This window comes from Pleurodeles waltl, chromosome 2_1 (assembly GCF_031143425.1).
Source record: "Pleurodeles waltl isolate 20211129_DDA chromosome 2_1, aPleWal1.hap1.20221129, whole genome shotgun sequence".
Lineage (NCBI taxonomy): Eukaryota > Metazoa > Chordata > Amphibia > Caudata > Salamandridae > Pleurodeles > Pleurodeles waltl.
Genome location: NC_090438.1, coordinates 184,108,267 through 184,129,044, shown reverse-complemented (window position 1 = coordinate 184,129,044; position 20,778 = coordinate 184,108,267). Strand labels below are relative to the sequence as shown.

At 44.7% G+C, this 20,778-nt stretch overlaps 1 protein-coding gene across 1 annotated transcript in view; it reads left to right on the top strand.

The window, feature by feature from the left end:
* The window catches only part of SLC25A43 (solute carrier family 25 member 43), a 198,707-nt gene extending 178,929 nt beyond the window's left edge, over positions 1 to 19,778 (top strand). Inside the window, exons 4-5 of the mRNA XM_069212320.1 lie at positions 99 to 233; positions 19,329 to 19,778. Of these exons, the coding sequence (XP_069068421.1) occupies positions 99 to 233; positions 19,329 to 19,535 (342 nt within the window). The 3' untranslated portion in view covers positions 19,536 to 19,778. The remainder of the gene's footprint in view (positions 1 to 98; positions 234 to 19,328) is intronic.
* Positions 19,779 to 20,778: the final 1,000 nt, after the last annotated feature.

Genomic DNA, 20,778 nt, shown 5'->3' with positions numbered 1-20,778 from the left:
GAATAAGAAAGAAAAAAACATACCCACTGTGCAGTTTGCAGTCTCTCCCAAGCCCCCTATGGTGCCAGGCTGTACTAACTTGTGTGATCTCTTCCCAGGCCCAGAGCCCCATCCTGCCCCATTGTGGAGGGGTAGATGTCCACTTCACCGGGGTGATTGACTGCTTCAAGCAAATTGTGAAGACACAAGGGGTACAAGGACTGTGGAGTGGATTAACAGCCAACCTACTCAAGGTGATTACTGAAGACAATGCAGACCTGTCTCTGTCTTTCTCTGTCTTCTCCTTTCTTTGTGCCCACCTCAAGTATTCCGTGTACGCAGAGATGTCTGCTGTGGCTTGCTGTGTTGACTGTATTGTATCTTCTGTGTGCTTGCTTACACACCCACTGCACTGGTGCTTTAAGACGGCCTGTGAAAATTAACGTTATCATACTACTCAAGGTTGCTTTCTCAGTTTTGGTTTAAACATAGTGTTTTCCAACTTTCACCTTAAAACAGTAACCAGCGTCTATCATGGCCTCCCTAAAGGGTGGATGGGGGTTGAGGCCGAGGTGAAGCATGTCATTTATCGGCATTGTTCCGCTTGGCATGAAATACACAGGTGTCACAGTCCGGCAAACGCAGAAGCTTGTATATAAAATATAATCTGAGCCCAAAGAAGCTACAATTAGATATTAAGGCTGCAAGCTGCTGTGTTTACAAATTTGTGAGAGGTTGACCTCCAAGCTGCCATTCCCCAACCACAAGTAGTTTCCCTGAATGTGAGAATCTAAGTCTTTTCGGGTTACAGAAATCAGCCATTTCTCCCCTATAGCCGAGCGGAGTAATAGGGGCCCTTGCACATCAGTGAAGTATTTTTTTCACCCACAGAGGGAAGAGGGGCCAACACTCATGGCTTCCATTAGGGGTTCCGGCACCACTGTTGTTGCACTGTGTACATCACTCCCTTTTTGTCATGTATCACGTTTTTAATTCCAAAATAGGCGGTTCATTGATCTGGCTTTAGCTCCCTGTCCTGCTGTGGTCTTTGTTTATCTGCCCATACAGGTGCTGTATGTCAAATATCTTTAACAAAAGCATTGTATGGCATAAATACTGTTTACCATCATTTACAATACTATCCCTCCACTAAGAGTGCATTTTTTTATTATGAGCGCCAGTGGCGCGATATTTCTTAAATTATGTATAGGACAAAATCTTTTTGCAGAAGATATTAAGGCAACACTACACTGGTACCTTACCCCTGTAGGAGATCTGCACTATGTGTGCCCAGGGCTGCTTGACCTTAGTGTACATGCGAGAGCACCTAAAGTGCCCCCCAGGGAGGTATAGAGCTCATTCTGTTTATCAGTTCCTGAGAGTACCTGTTTCAGCAGCCTCCCAGTTCAACAGTTTGCTAAGACCTCACCTTCTTTTGGAGCAAGCATGCACACTGCCATAGAAGGAATGACTCCAGAGTAATCCAAGCCATAGAAGTGGATTTGGCAGCATCTCGTCTAGAAAACACCCTTTTGAATTGAAAGGTATTTCTTTTAAAAGAAAAGGATATATAGAACCGCAGCTCACGAAGGCAGAGTGTTAATAAACCAAACCTTCTTGTCCCAGTGGAGGCATGCAAGTACCTTCTGCTCCCTTCCCTACAAAATATCTGGAACGTCCTAATGAATTTACCCATTTAGTAATACATTTTATGAAGTGTCCCCAGGTCTTCCGATCCATTTTACCTTTTAAATAAGCTACGTTTTCTTTACTTGTAATTAATTTGTGGACAAACTCCTTACCTGGCAAGCTCCATCGATTGAGACAAGGCAAGCTTACTGGGTTAGTATGATACATTTATGACTAAATTTAAATCAGTGGTCAGCCCTTGTTACTTGTAGCCATCAGTAACAAATGGTAACATCAGCACTGGTTGAGCAGCAACCACAATCCTTGTCGGGGTGAGGCACAGCCAAACCTAAATTAACCTGTGCTCAACTCTCTGGTAGCTTGGCACAGAGCAGTCAGACTTAACTTAGAGGCAATGTGTAAAGTATTTGTGCAACACTTTGAACAGTAATCAAGTAAAAACACCATTACAAAAAGGTTCGCCAACCAGGTTAGGAAAATAGAGGTTTCTTTAATAAATAAAACAAGACCAAAACTACAAAAATCCAGTCAGTAGAACCAGAGATTTTTAATTTTAAAAGTTTCAGCGAAAATAGTGGCAAAAGGTACAAAGCACCAATTGTGGATATCTGGTCACACTGGCTGGCTACCAAGACCCAGTTAGGCCTGCTGAACAGAGTACCTTAAATCCTGGTTTGCGGAGTGTTGTGAGGATGCTCATGGAAGATGCATCACACAGCCAAACCAATGCATCGATTCCGAGATGGGGAGGCTGCAGTGTGAGGTCCTGCGTCATCATTGAGGAGCCCATTGATAAGGGCTTGGTATGTGAAGTCTGGCATTGAAGATTCATTGTGCAGTCAGGCTATGCATCGCTTCCAAGGAGTTGTGGTGCAGAGTCGGTTCTCATCATCTAAGTTGCTGTCACTGAAGGATGCAGGGCCCTGCGCTGAGGATGCATTGCGCAGTGCCAGTGGGTCTTTGCAATGAGTCCAATCCACACAGCATCTGCGATGCATCAGTTCTACTCAGGGTTGTGCTGCGCAGCTGAGGAGCTGCATTGGTTCAGCTGGATCCCCAGAGGCTAGCAAGCACCTTAGGCCCTCTGCCAAGGGTCCAGGACTGGGGTGGCACCACTTTACAGGGTTTACTCAAAGATGGCACAGCCCAGGTGCAGGGTTCTTGGAAGCCTGTGCTGTCCCTGAGGCTTCATATCCAGTCCAATCGGGATTTATAAAGCATGGCTAATTACACGTGAGGTTATCCAGGCACTAATGGTCTTGCAGCTTCAGGAGAGTTCAGTTGAACAGCCAGGTCTTGAGTGCCTTCCGGAACTTTAGAAGAGAGGGGGAGGTGCAGCTGGAGTTCCTTCCAGGATTTAGCTGTGAGGTAGGAGAAGGAACGTCCTCCACTGTTGCTTCAGCATATGTGGGGGGTGTAAACAAGGGAGAGGGAAGCAGAGCACAGGTGTCTGGAGGGCTGGTGGAAGTTCAGGCGGTGGTAGATGTACGCTTGTCCTTGGTTGTGCACGGCCTTTTAGGTGTAGATCAGCTACTTTAATTGACGTACCTTTTGTGTGGGGGAATCAGTGAAGTTTACTAAGATGACGGGAGATGTGTGTCCATTTGGGGAGGTCAACAATGAGTCTGGCTACAGAGTCCTGTATGGTTTGGAATCTCTTCAGGAGGTGAGATGTGATTCCTGCGTAGAGTGCGTTGCCGGAGTCCAGACAGCTGGTGACCAGGGCCTCAGTGACAGTGCAACAGGTGTTGATGGGGAGCCATTTGAAGATTTTCTGAAGTAATTTTCCGAGGCTTCAGATCTGGAGACCAACCAGCTAGTCCTTGGAGTCACTCTGGGTGGTTGTCTGGGTTGAAGAGATGCAGGTTCAGTCCTTCTTCCCCAGGCACAAGGTCAGCAGTCCTTCAGAGCAGCAGACCAGCAGAGTGGCAGTCTTTGAACTCCACAGGAATCCTCCTTGACAGAGTATCCACAGGTCCAGAAAAGCTGATATCTCACGTCCAATATTTATGCACTTATACCCAGTTGTGCCTTTGAAGTGGGGAGAAGCTTCTATAGACATACATTTGAGGTGCACAGGCACCCTGCCTTCCTGGCTCCAGCCAAACCGCAGGGGGTATGAAGCCATTTGCGTGGAAGCAGGACACAATCTATTCAAGTGTTGGGCTAGGTCCAGATCATCCCTCCCATCCTGCCAGTGATGGCCCATCCTGGCACACCTAAGCTCCATATCATGTGTGGCTGTCTAGGAGGAATAAACAAAGCCCAACTGTCAATTACACCAAGTCGTGTGATCCAGAGACAGGCTGCAGGCACCAAAGGGCTAATGCAGGAAAATGTCAACTTTCTAAAAGTGGCATTTTCAAAATTGTAATTTAAAATCTGACTTTACCATAGGTTAGGATTTTTCATTACAATTCTAAAGACACTACCAGGAACTGAGTACCTGTGCCCATTTAGAAATTATGGCTTATTATTTGTAATAAGGTAACTCCAGTGTTGTCCTATGGGAGAGGTAGGCCTTGAAGTAGGGAAAAAAACGAATTTAAGAGTTTTTCACTACAAGGTCATGTAACCTGAAAGATCTGTGCCCAACTTTTTCAATACATTACACCTTGCCCTCTGGATTGTCTGGGGCCTAGCCAAGGGATGATTTATATGTATTAAAGAGGAAGGTTTGGGCCTAGCAAAAGGTTTATTGTGCCAGAGCGAAATGGCAGTTTAAAACTAAACACACAGACTGCAATGGCAGTTTAAAGTACTACTTACGTGGGTGGCACAATTAGTGCTGCAGGCCTACTAGTATCATTTAATTTACAGACCCTGGCCACAGGTAGTGGCACTTTACTAGGATATTGCAATTGGACATAAGTCAAGTCTGTCATGTTTTAAGGAGAGAGCACAAGCACTTTAGCAATGGATAGAAGTTGTGAAGTCTGCAACATTTTCAGCCAGAATAGGAGGAGAGGAGGCAAAAAGTTTCAGAACTTCCCTGCAGAAAGGGCCAAGTCCAACAACATGGAATTAATTTATGATGGATGTGTACTTTCATTCATTTAAACATCTAGTTTATATCAATAACATATCAATAATTAGGTAATATCCACTGAAAACATTACATACCTTATAAAAAATTTTTGTAACTGGAACACGAACTGTGCATAAGACAGCATTATTAATAAAGATCAGACTGTTTCCCCTTGTTTAAAAAATATGGATAAATGAACCAGGTAAGTGGGTACTTTCCGTTGCCTCTCAGGGAAGAACCCCAGATGTCACTTCGTATACCACTGATTCCTAAGTACAGCCTGTAAAAGCCAAGTCATTGTTCAGCTGTGGGACAACAGGACATTTTGTGGATACCTGTTGAAACCAACAGCGTTGTAGTCACCTAATTAAGCAACAGAGCCCAGAACAGAACTATTCTCTGTATGGTTCAGAATTGACTTTGAGTCCCATGTGTCACTATACCCAAGGACTCTGACTATCCTTGGAAGATCGCTGTCATGAGTATGTTGGCTTTGATGTCCTAGATGCTCTATCAGTTCATGCAATGCTGCCGTGGCCTTGTGAACACACCTCCTTGGTCAGTTGATAAAGTGCAATGCTAACATTCCATGCCGAATGATGCACAGCATGTCATTTAATTTCACTACCATAGCTACTTTTCCAAACCTACAGTGTCGTCCAACAGTCTGTGAGGACTCCAACAAAAATAACTCCACAGTTTCAGGTTTACCTGCGTTTACTTTAAATGAACTGCTATATTTGATTCCAATAAAGCTCACTTATTGGCACCCGACCGTGAACAGAATTATCATATTGATTTAATCCCAAGAATTTAAAACCATATGGAACGTGTTTTCTAAAGACCAGTAACAACTAGCTTTTGATACCAACAAACGTGCCAGTACTTCTTCCTTCCCGAAGAAAGCCTTTGAAAAAAGACAAGGGTAACATTTCCTTGGCACCCAATAACAGTGACTGGCCCTACCAGGTTGGCGACCCTTTTATGATTCGTCCATGACAGGCCCATATAAGTCCTAACATTTTGTTCCATGTGTTCCTACTCCGGTCGGACCCCCATGTGTGCCAACTTCTGACATCCCATAGATGTGTGCCCACAGTAGGCGCTCAGAAAAATGTGGCAAAACCCCAGAAGTTCGAAAATCCATGTATAAAAAGCATCCAGCCTTCCGTGCCAAAAGCATCCACCTCTCAAGGAGCCCCAGCACTGTGTCTGGCATAGCCATGAGCACAATTAGTCCACAACCCTTCTTGGCCTCCTTTCACCATCCTCCATTGGATTATGTGCTTCCTTTTTTTGCCTCCTCTTGTCCTTTATTGGGCAATTACTCTTCTGGTGTTACTGCCCATCCTAGATGCTACAGGCCCTCTCACCCTTGAGGCTCCATAAAAACCCAAGGACGCTGCCCAAAATAAAAGCCTCTGCTCATAGCTAGACGAGCATTCCTCCTGCTTTCTCGCATGGGTAACAAGATCCCCTCCCTTGTGTCTGGTGACACCACCCTGGCTCTTTCCCAGCTCAACAACATTTTCTTGACAACAGATGCCCATCATGATCTCACCCTTTCTTCTGCTTTTAGCTGGTGCTGTTAGCCTGATTTCAGCGCAAGATCTGTATTTGTTAGCATGAAAAGTCAGTGTTATGAAATTTTCCTCAGCCTCTTTGTATGGCCAATGGTTGTTCCTCTTCTCCGTAGCATACCAAGCAGTTTTCTTTTCTGTGCCCACTTCATACTTACTGAGGGACTGGGTGTTAAAAGAATTCAATATCCAATTCATTCAATCAGGGAGCCAAAGATTCCAAGTCTTGCAGGAACCGGGACATCCTTGCGTGTTCCTCTGGTATCATCATTCTGAAAGAGTGAACCAAACACAAGAAAATACATCAGTCAGTTTCTTTCTACAGCCTTGCACAAATTTAGCATTGAATGCTATGCTCAGATTTAGGCACTTAGCCAGTAATGTCATTGTAATCTCAGAATGTGCTAACAGTTATTGTGCACTTAATTGCCCAATCAAAGACAATGCCTTGATTTGCCAAGAAGTAACCTCACATTTCCAGAGGTGCTAGAATTGGGAAGAGTTTTAGAAAGTTAATGTTACCAGATGCTCAATTTGCTGTCCTCTCACCCCTCTGCCCACTCTCATTGTGTGCCATCTCCTCTGCAAGAAAGTTCCAATACCCGTGCTTCTTTTTGCAACCATGTGCAATTCCATCTCACTGTTAACTCCTCCTTTTAATCCTTCACACTAAAATCCAATTGAAGTATCTAATGAATTCATACCGTAGCCGGAGAGTGTTTGTGACTTCAGTCGTGATGTTACAGTGGCTAAATACCTAGAGTACTAGTGTACTAGGTCACTTCCTGTTCCACGGTCCACCTCAAGAAATCTGTGAGTAGTATTTGATGAGCAATTATCCTTCAAACCTCAGGTCAATTTGATAATCAAGTCCTGTTTGTGGACCATGAAGAAATTTAAAAAAATATTTCCTTTTATTCCACAGTCCTGCAGAGCTACCGTCATCTTGGCTCTAGTCATTTCCAGATTGGATTATGGAAATGCGCTCTTACTCAATTTGGACAAAGAATCTTTGCGCAGACTCCAGTTGATGCAGAATTCTGCTGCCAGGCTGCTACTAAAATTGCCTCGTGGGGCCTCTATTAAGAGGTGCCTTAAAGACCTACACTGGCTTCCGGTTATTCATCGGCTCTCGTTTAAGGCTCTTTGCATCACTCACAAGGCTGTCCATGGGATTGGGCCTGCAATACTTACCACCAAGTTGCAATGGCATAGACCTAATCGGCTGTTGCGCTCTACTAGTGCCTACCAAATTCAAACAGCCCGCACTAAGAAAGTAAAATGGGGAGACAGAGCATTTACTATTGCAGCTGCTAAAATCTGGAACTCCCTGCCACTGAACATAAGGCAAGAACATAATTATTTAACATTTAGGAAACTGGTCAAGACCTGGCTGTTTCCCCAATAAGTTCGGGAGTTCTCCGGTCTAGTTCCCCCGCCTCACCCAGTTAGCGCTTCGATGCCCTTGGGCCGGAAGGCGCTTTATAAATACTCAATACAAATACAAGAGTAGGGCACCGTGAGCAATATCACGTTTGTGACAGGTTTAGCTGACCTGAAGGCAGTGTAGATGCATTAATGTCGCCTGCTTGGCCAGCAAACAAGTGGCAGCAGCTCTGGACGCCACTATCTTGCCTGTTGGATACGTTGATGCCTGCTGCACTGTGTCAGTTCTGGTGCCTAGAAAGTTTTGGCGTCTTTGCACTTTTCAGGAGCTACAGCGGCCCCACCCTGCCTGCCACCCCCTTAATCCATATGATTGCTGTAACACAACCCTCCTTTCCATGTGCTCCCACAAATAAAGAATTATCCATTTGATGTACTATACCTTCTTTCTAACTGTACTGAAGTGCGAAAAGATTGACTAAGATAATGTACACTCCATGTGCAGTCATTTATTGCATTAGAACTTTATCTCATCTACAAAACAGATGATAGCTGTCAGATTGCAAGTGCAGGATTGGAGTAGGCCGAATTAATGTTCTTCTTTGGCAACACTTCTGTTTACATCATCTTTTTTACTTCCTTGAAAGATTTGTTCTCCAGAGAGCAGTCCATCCTTTCCAGGTGATGGTTTGCCGACTTCACCGACGATGCAAAAGATGATGTATAGAGAGATTGACCTTGCACTTTCTTAGGGACCAGACCAACCCAAGAAGACACGCTAACGTTCATGAATCACCAGCAATTACTTCCAAATGTCTCTCATTCTCAATATTGTGCAACAATACAATAGGCTGCTCTTAATACTCATGCTAGTCTAGGAAACCTTCAAAACCACCAATCAAGAACTTTGCCGCCTCCATTTCCTATAATTCAGTCAGAGCTTGTTTAGCCCCCCAAACTTGATAGGATTCGAAATGTCTTCCTACTTTGTTCCTTTTCTGCCCTTCAATTGTAGCCATCTTTGCTGGCTGTGGGATTAACAATTCCATATTGAAGGCAATCTTTGCTTCATCTCCAGCCTCCCAAAACTAAGATCCCCCTGCAAACTACAAATGCTTTTTGCATGTACTACTCAAGCGCAGCCCTTCACATCTGCTGCACAAATGCTACCACGTGCAGTCTGTCCCAATTCTACAATGTCATGCATTGAATTGCCAGCACAGATCTTTCTCCTGTGCAGCTCCTGTTTTTTTGGTCGGTGTATGTCCCTCTTGTTAAGGGATTGCTCCCAAAAGGAACATCGGGCTATTCTAGTGCTGCATGTGTATTGTAGCTCAGCTCATAGATGATTTACTTTGCTTGCGACTCCCAAACATCACTTCATTAAGGCTTCACCCATCACTCAACCAAATTGCTATTCTATCAATTTGCTGCAATCCTTAAAATACTTCTGTAGCTTAACCACCAATTATATTTTTTCCCTCCATAATACTGTGCACCAAGTAAGCCTGACTGCTTCACTGCCCATTTAGTGTTGGGCTCCTGGAAAGTTTCTAGCCCCACTCAGCAGTCTTCTCCACCATCTCACCGGCTTACTCTGCCCAAAAATAAGCCACACCTGTAATAAAAATAAAAAAAACACCACATAATGGCTGGAATGACCGATTATACCATTTTATGGTCTCTGTCTCAGCAGTATGAGCTACAGTAATTCCACCAACATCTACTTCCAGGGTTTGGACCCCTTCCCAAAATCCAATTTAATGTCTACAGCTAAATTCATACCTTCCCCATTATCCCACCCTGTCTGTGATAATGTCTGCAGCTTTGTTTAATGCCTAGTTGCTGCCCCCATTTCCCCTGCTGTTATATTGTGCGACCTCTACGTTATAGTGGCCTTCTGCATTCCAGCGTTTCTTCAATATATCTGGAGTAAGGGAATGCTCCTTGTTGCATCGCCCCTAAGCCTTTAGAGTGCTGCTTTTGGTTTTTCGACTCTGAAAGTGCTCTGATTCCTGCCAGTTGGGCCTTAGTGCAAGTGCTATGACCCTTAAAATGTGTATGCCTAATTGGTTTATCCACTGGTTGCATAAGCTAACTTACTTATAAGTCCCTAGCATATGGTGCCAGGGATACCTACGGCCTGCACCTTAAGTGTTCCATGTGGACTGCAGCATTTACTGTGCCACCACGAGTGTGACAAAGCAACGCATGACTCCCAGTCCACCATCGCAGGCTGGAGGGCAGTTTTTAAACTGCTAACTCGACTGCCGTTTAAACCAATGGCAAAGGCGAGACCTTCCTTATTAATGTTTATAAGTCACCCCGTGTTTTCATTTTTACTGTAGTAAGTCTGGTAGCCCCAGTACCGAGTTTGGGGTTACACAGCGACAACTCAGCAGTGCTAACTTAAATGTTTGACTACCAAATATGGTACTTCACAGTATGAAACCAATTGTTGCATTAAACCCAACTTGTAGGAAGCTGAATCTTTATATGATATATTAAAATGAGGTATATCATGCAAAGAGTCCAGGGGTTTCCTTACTAGTGGGCAGGGGCTTGCTGTAGCAGTCTCATGGTGCTCTTATAAGGGATAGTGTGATCAAGCAGCCTTAGGCTTATCAGAAAAGAGTGTTAGACATCTGGAAATACACACTCAGTTAATAAATGAAACACACGACTCAAGAAGGAGATCCACACCAATTTACAAAAATAACAATTTTTTATATGTTTTGGCATCAGAATCAATACAATCAAGTAAGTTCGTTGTGCAAGAATTTTTTTTACAGTTTTGAAAAGTCAACAGTGTAATTTCTGAAAAGCTGCAGTGTTATGCAACAAGTACTCCATTCAGGTACAGTACAGCAACTTACGGGACCAATCTCTTGGACTTAAGGTAAGTATTGGGCAAGGGTCAGTACCACACCAACAGGTTACACCTGGCGGCACTGGGGCGGCTGGGTGCAAGGTGGTGTGTGGCATCGGGTGCCCAATGTTAGTCAATGGGGATCATTCCGGTGGGAAAGATGCTGCAGGTGAGGACGGGGATCCAGTCGAGAGGAACCAACAAGTGGCTTCCAATCTTGAGATGTCTGAAGATGTGAGGGCACCTTCAGTCCTCTTCTCCACGGGGTAGGATTGACTGGTGCAGAGGTGTCATGAGGCATTGTTTTTTTTTTTCCACTGGAGCACTCGCAGTTGAGGGGGCCTGTGGGCAGAGGCTGCAAGTGGTGTTGGGGAGTCCACAGTGGGCAAGTCCAAGGTGGGCTCTGTCTCTGGAGGTTGGGGGAACCACGTTGGCACAGTTGGCTCACTTCAGCTCAAGCTAGGCAGCACAGTTGCAGTGGGGCTTTTCGGTGTCAGGTTTTTGAGGTTTGGAGTCCTCTCAGGTCTCTTCAGGTGCCTGCAAGATTCAGGGAAGCAGTTCTGCTGTTCCATGGGAGTTCCTGGGTCTTTGTTGAAGGCAGACAATCCTCCCAGGCTTTTGGAGAGATACCACCTTGCAGGACGATTCAATTTTGGCGCAAATTGGCAGGAACAGCAGACAGGCCGGCAGGTATAGGGCAAAGTCAGGTGCTGCTTCTTCTTCTGGCTTTGCTCTTGAATGTCCTTCTTTGTAGGTCAGCAGGAATCTGATTTCCTGGTGCCAGGGGCTCCCCTAAATATTGAATTTAGGGGTGTTTTGGGGAACATAGGTTAGTAGCCAAAGGGCTACTTACCTCTGGGGTCACTACACCCCCTATATGACTACTTCCTGTGCGAAGTGAGCATAATCCTTTCCCAGAGTTCCTAAATCTGCCAACACCAATATGGCAGACTTCTAAAGGTTGTGTCCACATCAGGCAGATCACTAAAGGGGTGGGACTGACTTGAGGGGTGGACACACCTCCCTGAATGCTAAATTTCCCATCTGTCTAGATGATAAATGGGCCCTGGGGCGAGGGGTCAGCTTCCCTCCTTTGAGTGAAGCCAGATCTGCATACCAACAGCGGTGAGGTTCTTCGAAGCCCCCCCTGCTTTGGAATTCAGATTCATAGGTCAGTCTGTTGGGTGGGTTGTGCCAACACCTCTCCCAGAACAGGCTTTGTGATTCATCACCCAAGAGAAAAGGCTCTCACCCTAGGAGGTCAGACTTGTGTCTGGTGGCAGCAGGCTGGCTAAACTGGTCAGTCGGCACACGCGTAGGTTGGTAAGTTTTCAGGGGGCACCTCTAAGGTGCATCAGTGAGGATTTATTAATACAAGATATTTGATAATAAACAACCCTATTTTCAGTCAAGCCATCATGTAACTGGGAAACTCGTAGTGACCAGTGTCCAGCATATGCACTTAATATAGCTTCCCTGTTCACTCACTATATCTCTGAATCGACAAAGACATAATAGGGGCAGATCTGCTCATGCAGATATGCCCACACACGTAATATTATGCACCCTGCCTTATGGCTGTAACGCTTACTGTAGGGGTGAATTACATATATTCGACGCAGTGTTAGGAGATATGCACACAGGCAGTGGCGTAGCGTAGGGGGTGCAGGGGGGGGCGGCCGCACCGGGCGCAACATCTGGGGGTGGGGGGGCGCGCTCGCAGCTCTTAGGGGGCGCAAATTACTTGCCTTGCCCCGGGTGCTGACAACCCACGCTACGCCACTGCACACAGGTGGAGTTCTATGTCGTGTTTTCACTTTTAGCTGCACCAAGACATGCAGCCTGCAATGGCAGTCTGCATGTGCTAGGTGAGGGGTCCCTGAGGGTGGCACAATACGTGCTGCAGTCCTTGGAGACCCTCTTTGCCAATGGGGTACAATTGTACAGTTTTAGGGAAAGAGATCTGGCACTGGGGACCTGGTTAACAGGAACCCAGTACATGTTCAGTCAAAACTACAACAATTACCAGACAAAAAGTGGGGGTGGCATGCCTGAAATGGGAAATTTCCTACCCAACTTGTTACTCAAGTCGAATTTAATGTAACTATTTCACAAATGGTAACTTTAGAAAGTTGCCACGTTGTTGCCCCAAGTTTCCAGTAAGCCGTTTACGGTTTCACACAGCAGCTATCCTTGAGATGGCTTGCTGTCCTCCTGAGAGATGAGAATGACCCTTGGGAAAAAGAAGAAAGGACCTACTGAGGAGAAACGTGTGCCTTTCTCCTGGCAGGATGGCCAGAGTGGGTATGGGCCAAAACGAGGAGCTACAAATAGGAAGCAATCTATGAAGGGCAAATGATAGTCACACTAGGAAGGGGCTGCTGTTTTGTTTAGGCAGATAGGCTGGCATCTCGGGCAAAGAGGGAGAAGCCATTGTCAAACTGCTTTTTCAAGGGGAGTGTAGCCCCCCGGTAGCTACATCTCTGAGTTGGGCAAGGGAGCTCCACACACTGAGAGAAGGGTGCTGCTATGTTGGGAGTAGGCAGAAGAGTGCATTCTGGGCCAGTTAGATGCCACAGTTCACAGGAAGTCGGCATCTGGTGGGAGGGAACCTGGTAGCCCATTGGCTAGCTAGTCGCCATATCCCCTTTGGCTTGTAATGGGCATTAAAGTGGCATCCCTGGCACCCAGGCCTCAGATCACATATGTAGATAATTGAAGGAGGACTGTCCTGCTGCTCCCTGGACCCAGCAAAAAGAGGCTGCACCAAAGTCTGGACTGAACCTCCTGCACCTGTGAACTAGCAAAAAAAAAAAGGACTGTACCTGTGATGCCCCACTTTTGGAAAAGTTGCTAACGAGCCTCAGACAGAGAAGGTGTCTTGAAAAATCAGAAGGCCGACTGTGTTACATCCACATGGCCATAAAAGCTGAGAAGCCTGCCCAGCACCAAGAGGCCTGATTGCCCAAAGTCTGCTAGACCCGGGATAGACATCAGAGTGATGTTTGGTCATCCGACAAAGAAACCATCTCCAACTAAAGGAAGACACTGGTTTTGTTGTAACCGTAAACCAGTGGCAACTGGATCTTGAGCTGGACTTCAACCAGACCCCAAGTGAGATTGACCCTACGGCCACTGTTGCCTGCACCCTTCCTCCCCTTCCCTACAAGCTCTAGCACCAAGGCATGGCCACAGGAAGACCCCCCAACACCAGCTCTGCATCCTCAGCTTTTTATGTTTTAGCATCTTCAGCATCCTGTATCCCTGGCATCTTGACCACTGCATTGACTTCAATGGTGGTTCACCCATAGGATTCAGACCTGGACTGGAGACTGCTAAGACCAAAAAGTAATAGTCCCCCGGACCCGCTGGTCCCTGGGACTGTCTCCCTATCAGAGTTGCCACCCCATCATGAGTCCCCATACGGCGTTTTTCAACTTGCTTGTTTTGGTTAAATTTAAGCCATCATTGCGGTTTTAAAAAAAGTATTGCATTAAGTGAAAAGCAGTGATTTATTATCTCTTTTAAAATTCATATCTCTGAAACCCTCTGATGGATTTTTGTCATGGAGGTGTCCTTTGAAAAATAAAAATACAACCTATTTTTTTTATAAGTTGGTGTTGAATTTTTATTGTTTTGTCTTTCTTATTCAACTGTTTTGGTAATTATATGCTTTGCACTTGCCCATTGGACAAAGGCTGACTGCTCTGAGCCACAGCTACCCAGGACTGAGCTAAGGTTTTACAAATGAACCTGAGTGGACCGGTTATGGAATTGAGCCATTTGCACCAAGTGATGTTGCACAATCACCCCACATAAAAGTCAGCATTTCCACACACCAGGTGGTCTGTTGGTGGAGCACTTACCAGACCCGTTTTGACTCCCCAGCGTAGTCATCACTTCTGTTGGTGGATTAGTATTTCTCCTGTCACCCCACCTGCTGCCTTCTGAACCCACTATTCTCTGCCTACCTTCATTCAGGAATTCACAATGGGATCCCAAGGCCAAGGCCAGCCAGCACATGGCTGCACATACTATGTGTCCTCCGGGCAGCCCAGACCTAGAATCCTTGCAAACGTTAACATTGTGCAGAATGTTAACAATTTAAATGGTATTTGAAGCAATGCTGTTCGGGGCATGGCCAAGGCATCAACATTACTCTCCGAGGCTCTGGTTGAAGCCTTTCGATACAGGCCAATATACAACAAAATTACAGAGACTGATCCTCAGCATCATGAGAGAAGAGCCTCCATGTGAAGTATTTCAGTACCTGTCTGTTCTGGAAGACAGAGGCGAAGAACTCCAGGGGAGGTAAGGAATCAAGCCCCCTACTTGGATTTGTGTGAAGAAGAGCGTCCACCCATAATGAGTCACCTGGATTGGCTCCAGAGGACAGAGTTGTCTGAGAAGGGAAACTCCCTGCAGACTTAAGGGTGAAACAGATACCCCGTGGCCTGCTTAACAGATAATAAATAGGCAAATAGATAACTCGATTGTGGCGTTTGATAAAATACTAAGTGAAGTCTAAGAAGAAAATTATGGGGAGGTGGGAGTGCAATCAGGGAGGGCGGTGTATATGTTAATAAGGGATTGCTTCAGTTAATATTCAGAAACGTTTTTGAGAATCTCTCGTAGGAGATCATGACATGATGTTGTTTTATCAATATGGTTGTTTCATTTTATTTTCAACTTATTTAATGGTTCTTCTAAAATATTATGTTCTCGGTACTCAAGAGGTGGCCAACCAGTGGCGACTCCTCCACTATGGCGGAGGAGCGTTGCCTCCGCCAGAAGCAACCGCTACAAATACTTTAACAACGAAAGGATAATAAACAAGGTTTATTATCCTTTCGTTGTTAAAGGGGTGGGGCATTGAGGGGAGTGCACTGTGCACTCCCCTCAGTGCGCATGTGTGTGTGCCCGGCCAACTTGGGCCGGCCAAACACACATACACACTGTGCTTTCTCCAGCCTGGCACTGTGTTACCGGGCTGGAGAGGGCAAGCACAAGCTCCCAGTCTGCCTGGGAGCACACTGGCTGGGCGCTCCTGGCCAATCCTAACATTGCTCAGAGCAGCGTCTGGATTGGCTGCAGGGCAGGCAGGGAGCTGGTGCCTGCCTGCTGCTGAGGAGACGGAGGAGCGGTGGAGAAGCGTGCAGGTTTAAAAAAAAAAAAAAAATTAAACATTTATTTTATTAATATTCCCATGCCCCCACCGAGCACTGCCCCGCCCTCTGTAATGGCTGCGAGCCGCGACTATGGCCAACACGCCTCCTTCTCACAAACCCACGTTGCCTGAGGCCTAAGGTGCTAACATGTGCTCTCCGCACTGCCTCACTTATCCTGCCTTTGGTCATCACTACAGCTGCCCTCCAAAAGGTGAGGCCAAGTGACACGCAGCTTCGATAAGGGTTGTCTCAGTTCACACTCACAAAAGAACACCTTTCACCTTGGGATATAGCACCATCGCTAAGGAGGTTTTTCACTGTTTACACTTTATATTTTTGTTTCAGAAGCTCAGTAGGGAGTGCTGTTTTACACATACTCTGGGAAAGCTGGGGACAGACACTGTTGTCAGTAAGAAATTCCAATGCTTATTACATTACATTTTTAATCCCGACTCTCTTGCTGTTGCCTTGGGAGTTGTGGGAACGATACCTATTGTCCAAGTTTTTGTTTCTCCAGTAACCTGGTTTCTAAATGTTAGGATTCTGGGTCTTTGGTCTTCTATTGTTCGTCTGCAGACATCTCAGCCAGGGCCGGCGCTATGGACATGGGCAATGTGGGCAGCAACTGCCCAGGGCCCCACATTCAGCCCACTAACTGGGGGCCCCACATCAGTGCGACACAGCCATCGCACAGCATGAAAAGTGCATCTTGCAATTGGGCCCATGGGTGGGGACCCCTCCCCTTGCTGTTATACGAGGCATCCGCTACACCCCAACACAGAAGTACCTGGGATGACTGTTGTCCTGCTGTTTAGCTCCATGGCAGTATTAACCATCTCTTGTGATAAGCAACACCTTCAGCCCTTTATGAACAGTTAACAGGTGCTTCTAGGTGGTTGAGAGAGAGGGTCTGCAACCAGGAGGGGTCTGCACAGAGCAGGAGCAGAGGCATCTGCTGAGATGCAAACAGCTCTGAATTTGTATGCAGATTACAGAGGCCTTGCACATTCCTTTTCTTCCCTGGTCCCAAAACATCCGAGCACGTGTCCTGATCTCAGCCCCTCTCTGTTTGCTGATTATGCTTTCTTAGTATATTTTTGTGTGGTGTGTTGTTGTGGTAATATAATAAATTCACGTTTCAGCAGCAGAACACTGATCTTTGTAACCGGTGTTTTTAATACCCCCGCCCACGAATGGTTTGTTAGGAAGCATATTTCATATGGCTGATGTTTCAGTTTTGCAGACTCCTTTTCTTAAAATACGGAGTCAGCGTACCCTCCTGACCAGCTTTAGCTGGTATTATCCTTCAGCTTCGTTTAGTATTACACTGTGGGTTAGTTGTGTTGCAAGGTGGACAACAGGTGGCATTTCAGTTGGCCACTTGGTTACATGATTATTGGACCTGACATTATGGTTGATGGCAAGGCGTTCCTTGTACAGTACCTGGAGGTCTTGAGTGCGGAATCGCAAGCATCACCTGGCAGTTCTCGGAGTCAAAAGCCACTGGTTGAGACTTTATGTTGCTGCTCAGCAAAAGTATACCCAAAGTATACCCACTATCATTACTTTCCTGACTGTAATCAGCTGACAGCAAAATCCAAATGGTAGCAGTGTGGAAAAATGAACAATAATATCTGAGAAAAGAGCAAAATAATCCAGCGACAATTCTGAGAATCTAAGAGATTGTTTAACAGGACCCAATCTCACATTTGTAGTTAAAGACCCAAATGTTTATTTGCACAGGATAATTCAATCGCTATATTACTATGCCTTCTGTTTGCAACATTGTCTAAAGAGTAAACTTGTATTGCCAATTCGCATAATAAAACTTGGTTGGCTGCAGAGACTCATTTAGTTAGTGGCATTCCTTATTTTAGAAGTCAAATGTGTTTATTTGGATTTGTACTTCCATCGAGCACACACAAATAAACACAAGAGCAGTGCCTACAAAAAATCAGTATACATGATAATACCCAACCTAAAATCATTAAAACACACACATATAATTATGCCTCACATCCTTTTTCTCTCGCACAAGTATGTTACAGCATTTACTAACATCAAAGAGTCCCCATAGAGTGCATTAAAGTTCATAATCCCCAAATTTTCACCTACCGCTCTCACATAAAAGCAGTGGTGCTGGAACAATTTCCAGAGTGGTGGCGGTGCCTTCGATGTTAAGTCGATGAAATCATATAAACTGTGAAAAATCCAAGCATGCAAAGAAGTATAGCAAATGAGACACGCCAGTCCAGCATGAGAGTGGTATGTAGCCAGTGGTGCATCTTGGAGCTCACTATTGCAAATATATTACTAAACCATTAGTGTGGTAGTACACTGTTATTTGCAGACAGCACAATTTCCATTGAAATGGCATCAAAATTTGTACTGGCATGCACTTTTATTGATAAATCTATATAGTGCCCAAATGATGTTTGTAAATCAGTTTTCAGGAATTGTTTTTCATTTGGACATCAATTAAAGTGCCTTGATTTGCTTTGTTCCTGATAAAATCTTAGTTTTCCTCACACCTCAGAGTTACAAAAAAATTGGCCTCATTTGTGCTTTCGCAACTGCTGAATGTTTTGAAATATTTGTAAAGTTATTTATAGGTATTTAAATGTTGTGTGTTTGGGGAAAAAATGACATACAACAGTCTTTCCTTCCACACTGCCTGTGCCCCAACAAGAGTTTTGGATACTTTTCAAAATCCTCTAACATTGCAGTCAGAGTTAAAAAAGTAAACACTAATCTCCTTGTTAAAAGAATAAGCAGCAATTTGTCATGAGACATAGGGGTTGATTATGACTTTGGCGGACGGAAAAGACAGTTGGCCGAAGTCCCGACGGGTAGGTTGCCATCAGTGTGGCCGCCTCCCCGTCGGACCCATTCAGAGTTTCCCGCAGGGTCAGTGGGCGGAAGCAGAGTTTCCGCCCATTGGTCCAGCGGGAAAAGGCCTACAGCATTGTCACTAGCGGCAATGCTGTAGTGCGGAGGGTGCACCAGCACCTGTCGCAAAGTTCACTGTCTGCGACTGGGCTTGCCAGGGAGGCCCATATACTGCCCATGCCAAGTGCATGGGCAGTGCAGGGGGCCCCTGCATCCCGTCTCTGCCAGACGTTTCATGGCAGTGCTACCGTCATGAGACCGCTGGTGGAGAGGGGAGTCGTAATCCTGACGAATTAGGACAGTCAGTCCGTCTTGTGGCGGTGCTAGCGGTCTGACCGCTGCGATACTGCAGCGGTCATAATGTGGCGGTCTAACTGCCACTGCCACCGCCAGGGTCATAATGAGAGCCATAGTCTGATATTTGAACTCTGTATTTCAACTCTCAGTAAATGTGACAAAATTCAAACGCATCTTTATCGCTCATTCACCTTCTAAACTCCAGTCTGGTTATTTTGTGGGTGCTGCAGCACCCCTGCACCCTTATTTCCAGTACCTATTCATAAAAGTATATGCACTCCTCTCCTAGAAGCCAAAGAACAAACTTTCCAGTTCACAAAATTAAATGTAATATTTCTAAATTACACAGCCAGATCAATGTATCACGCTTTTAGATAATGAATGCAATATGTGCATCGATGTAGCTTTCAGCTGTTTATTAGCAATAGTTATACAATGTGTTGTGTACTCATATAATATATTCATAATTTGTTCTGTTGCAGATTATTCCCTATTTCGTTCTAATGTTCAGCACATTTGAATTTTGTAAGCGTGTCTGTCTCTACAAAAATGGCTACATTGTATCTCCGCTAAATTATCAGCTAGTCCCTGGAGTGGACCAGAGTTTACAACCTCAAGAACTAAAGGAACTAAGGAAGTTTTTAAGGACTGAGAATGCGGAAACCAGGAAATCGCCTCTGAAAAATTGAACACTAGAAATGTAAGTGTGTCATTCGCACACTTTTGAGAATATTTGTCACTTAAATATGACATTGGCAAAATACCACAGGATTACACTATTGGATGCAGACCAGATGAGAGAATTCTATTCATCAGATCCTGAATTATTCTTTGAAGACACCAACTACTTTGCAAATGTTTTTGGAATTATTGTTTTTGCAGCTTTGACAAATTTGCCAGATTGTTAATAAGATCTTAAAATGTGTAATGTATGATCGAGACCTGTTCAATTTTGTTTGAAGGGGTTGCAATCTAAAGGCAACTTTGGTAGCCTAGCCACAATGGTACATTTTGTGTTCAAGGTCCGTATTTATCCAAAGCAGCAATAATGATCATGTTTATAGGGATATTGACTCTGTAAACAGAAATACCATACGTTGAATGGAATACAAGCTGAGAAATATTATGGTTTACTCTGTTTTTCCAAGCTTTGCAACTGCTTCTACCAGGCAGTCCGCAGCAGGAAGCTAGCACTGTTTATATTGAAAGAAGTTTGGGAAATATGTGCAACCACCTCCAGGGTTCAGGTATAAAGTTGCAATCAGAGTGAATAGTGAAGATGAAACTGGATAAATGCTGAAGCTTAGTAGATCCAAAACTCAGACTTAATCTCAGGAACTTTTTCTAGCACTCAGCTTCTCCCTTTCAGAATTGGGTGGTACTTTACATCAAGTTCCATCAGCTGCCAAGTGGCACCCGTATTGCGTGTTTTGTGAAGTAACAACATTCTCATATTTTTTTAATGAATATTCTTACAACTTTCACCATTTGAACTATTTATCAACAGAGATCTTTATTTTATAATAACGTCCTTGTATATAATGATGTCCTGGGTGTAATGAATTTTATTTGTTGGAATACAAGAGAGGATATATTTATAGGCTAGCTTTGTATCCTTAATTTGATGGAATTAAGACTAGCAATCTATTTGATTAGAAACTCTTTTTTAAAAAGAACCATCATATATACTGTATTAAATAAGCCATAAAATGTGCAAGATGTTTACTGACATATCTTAAAATGTCGCTCTGATTTCTTTATTAGAATGAAAAATTTCCTAGCTATCGTAACGGAAAGTTTAAATTCTATTAAGGACACAGAGGCAAGGAGTATGCTTTACTTTCTTTCCTTTAATGAAAACAGCAGAAGTTAGAAGCAAACCACACTTCCCGGAAAAACCCTGGGATGAACTACAAAATTTCATCAGCCAAT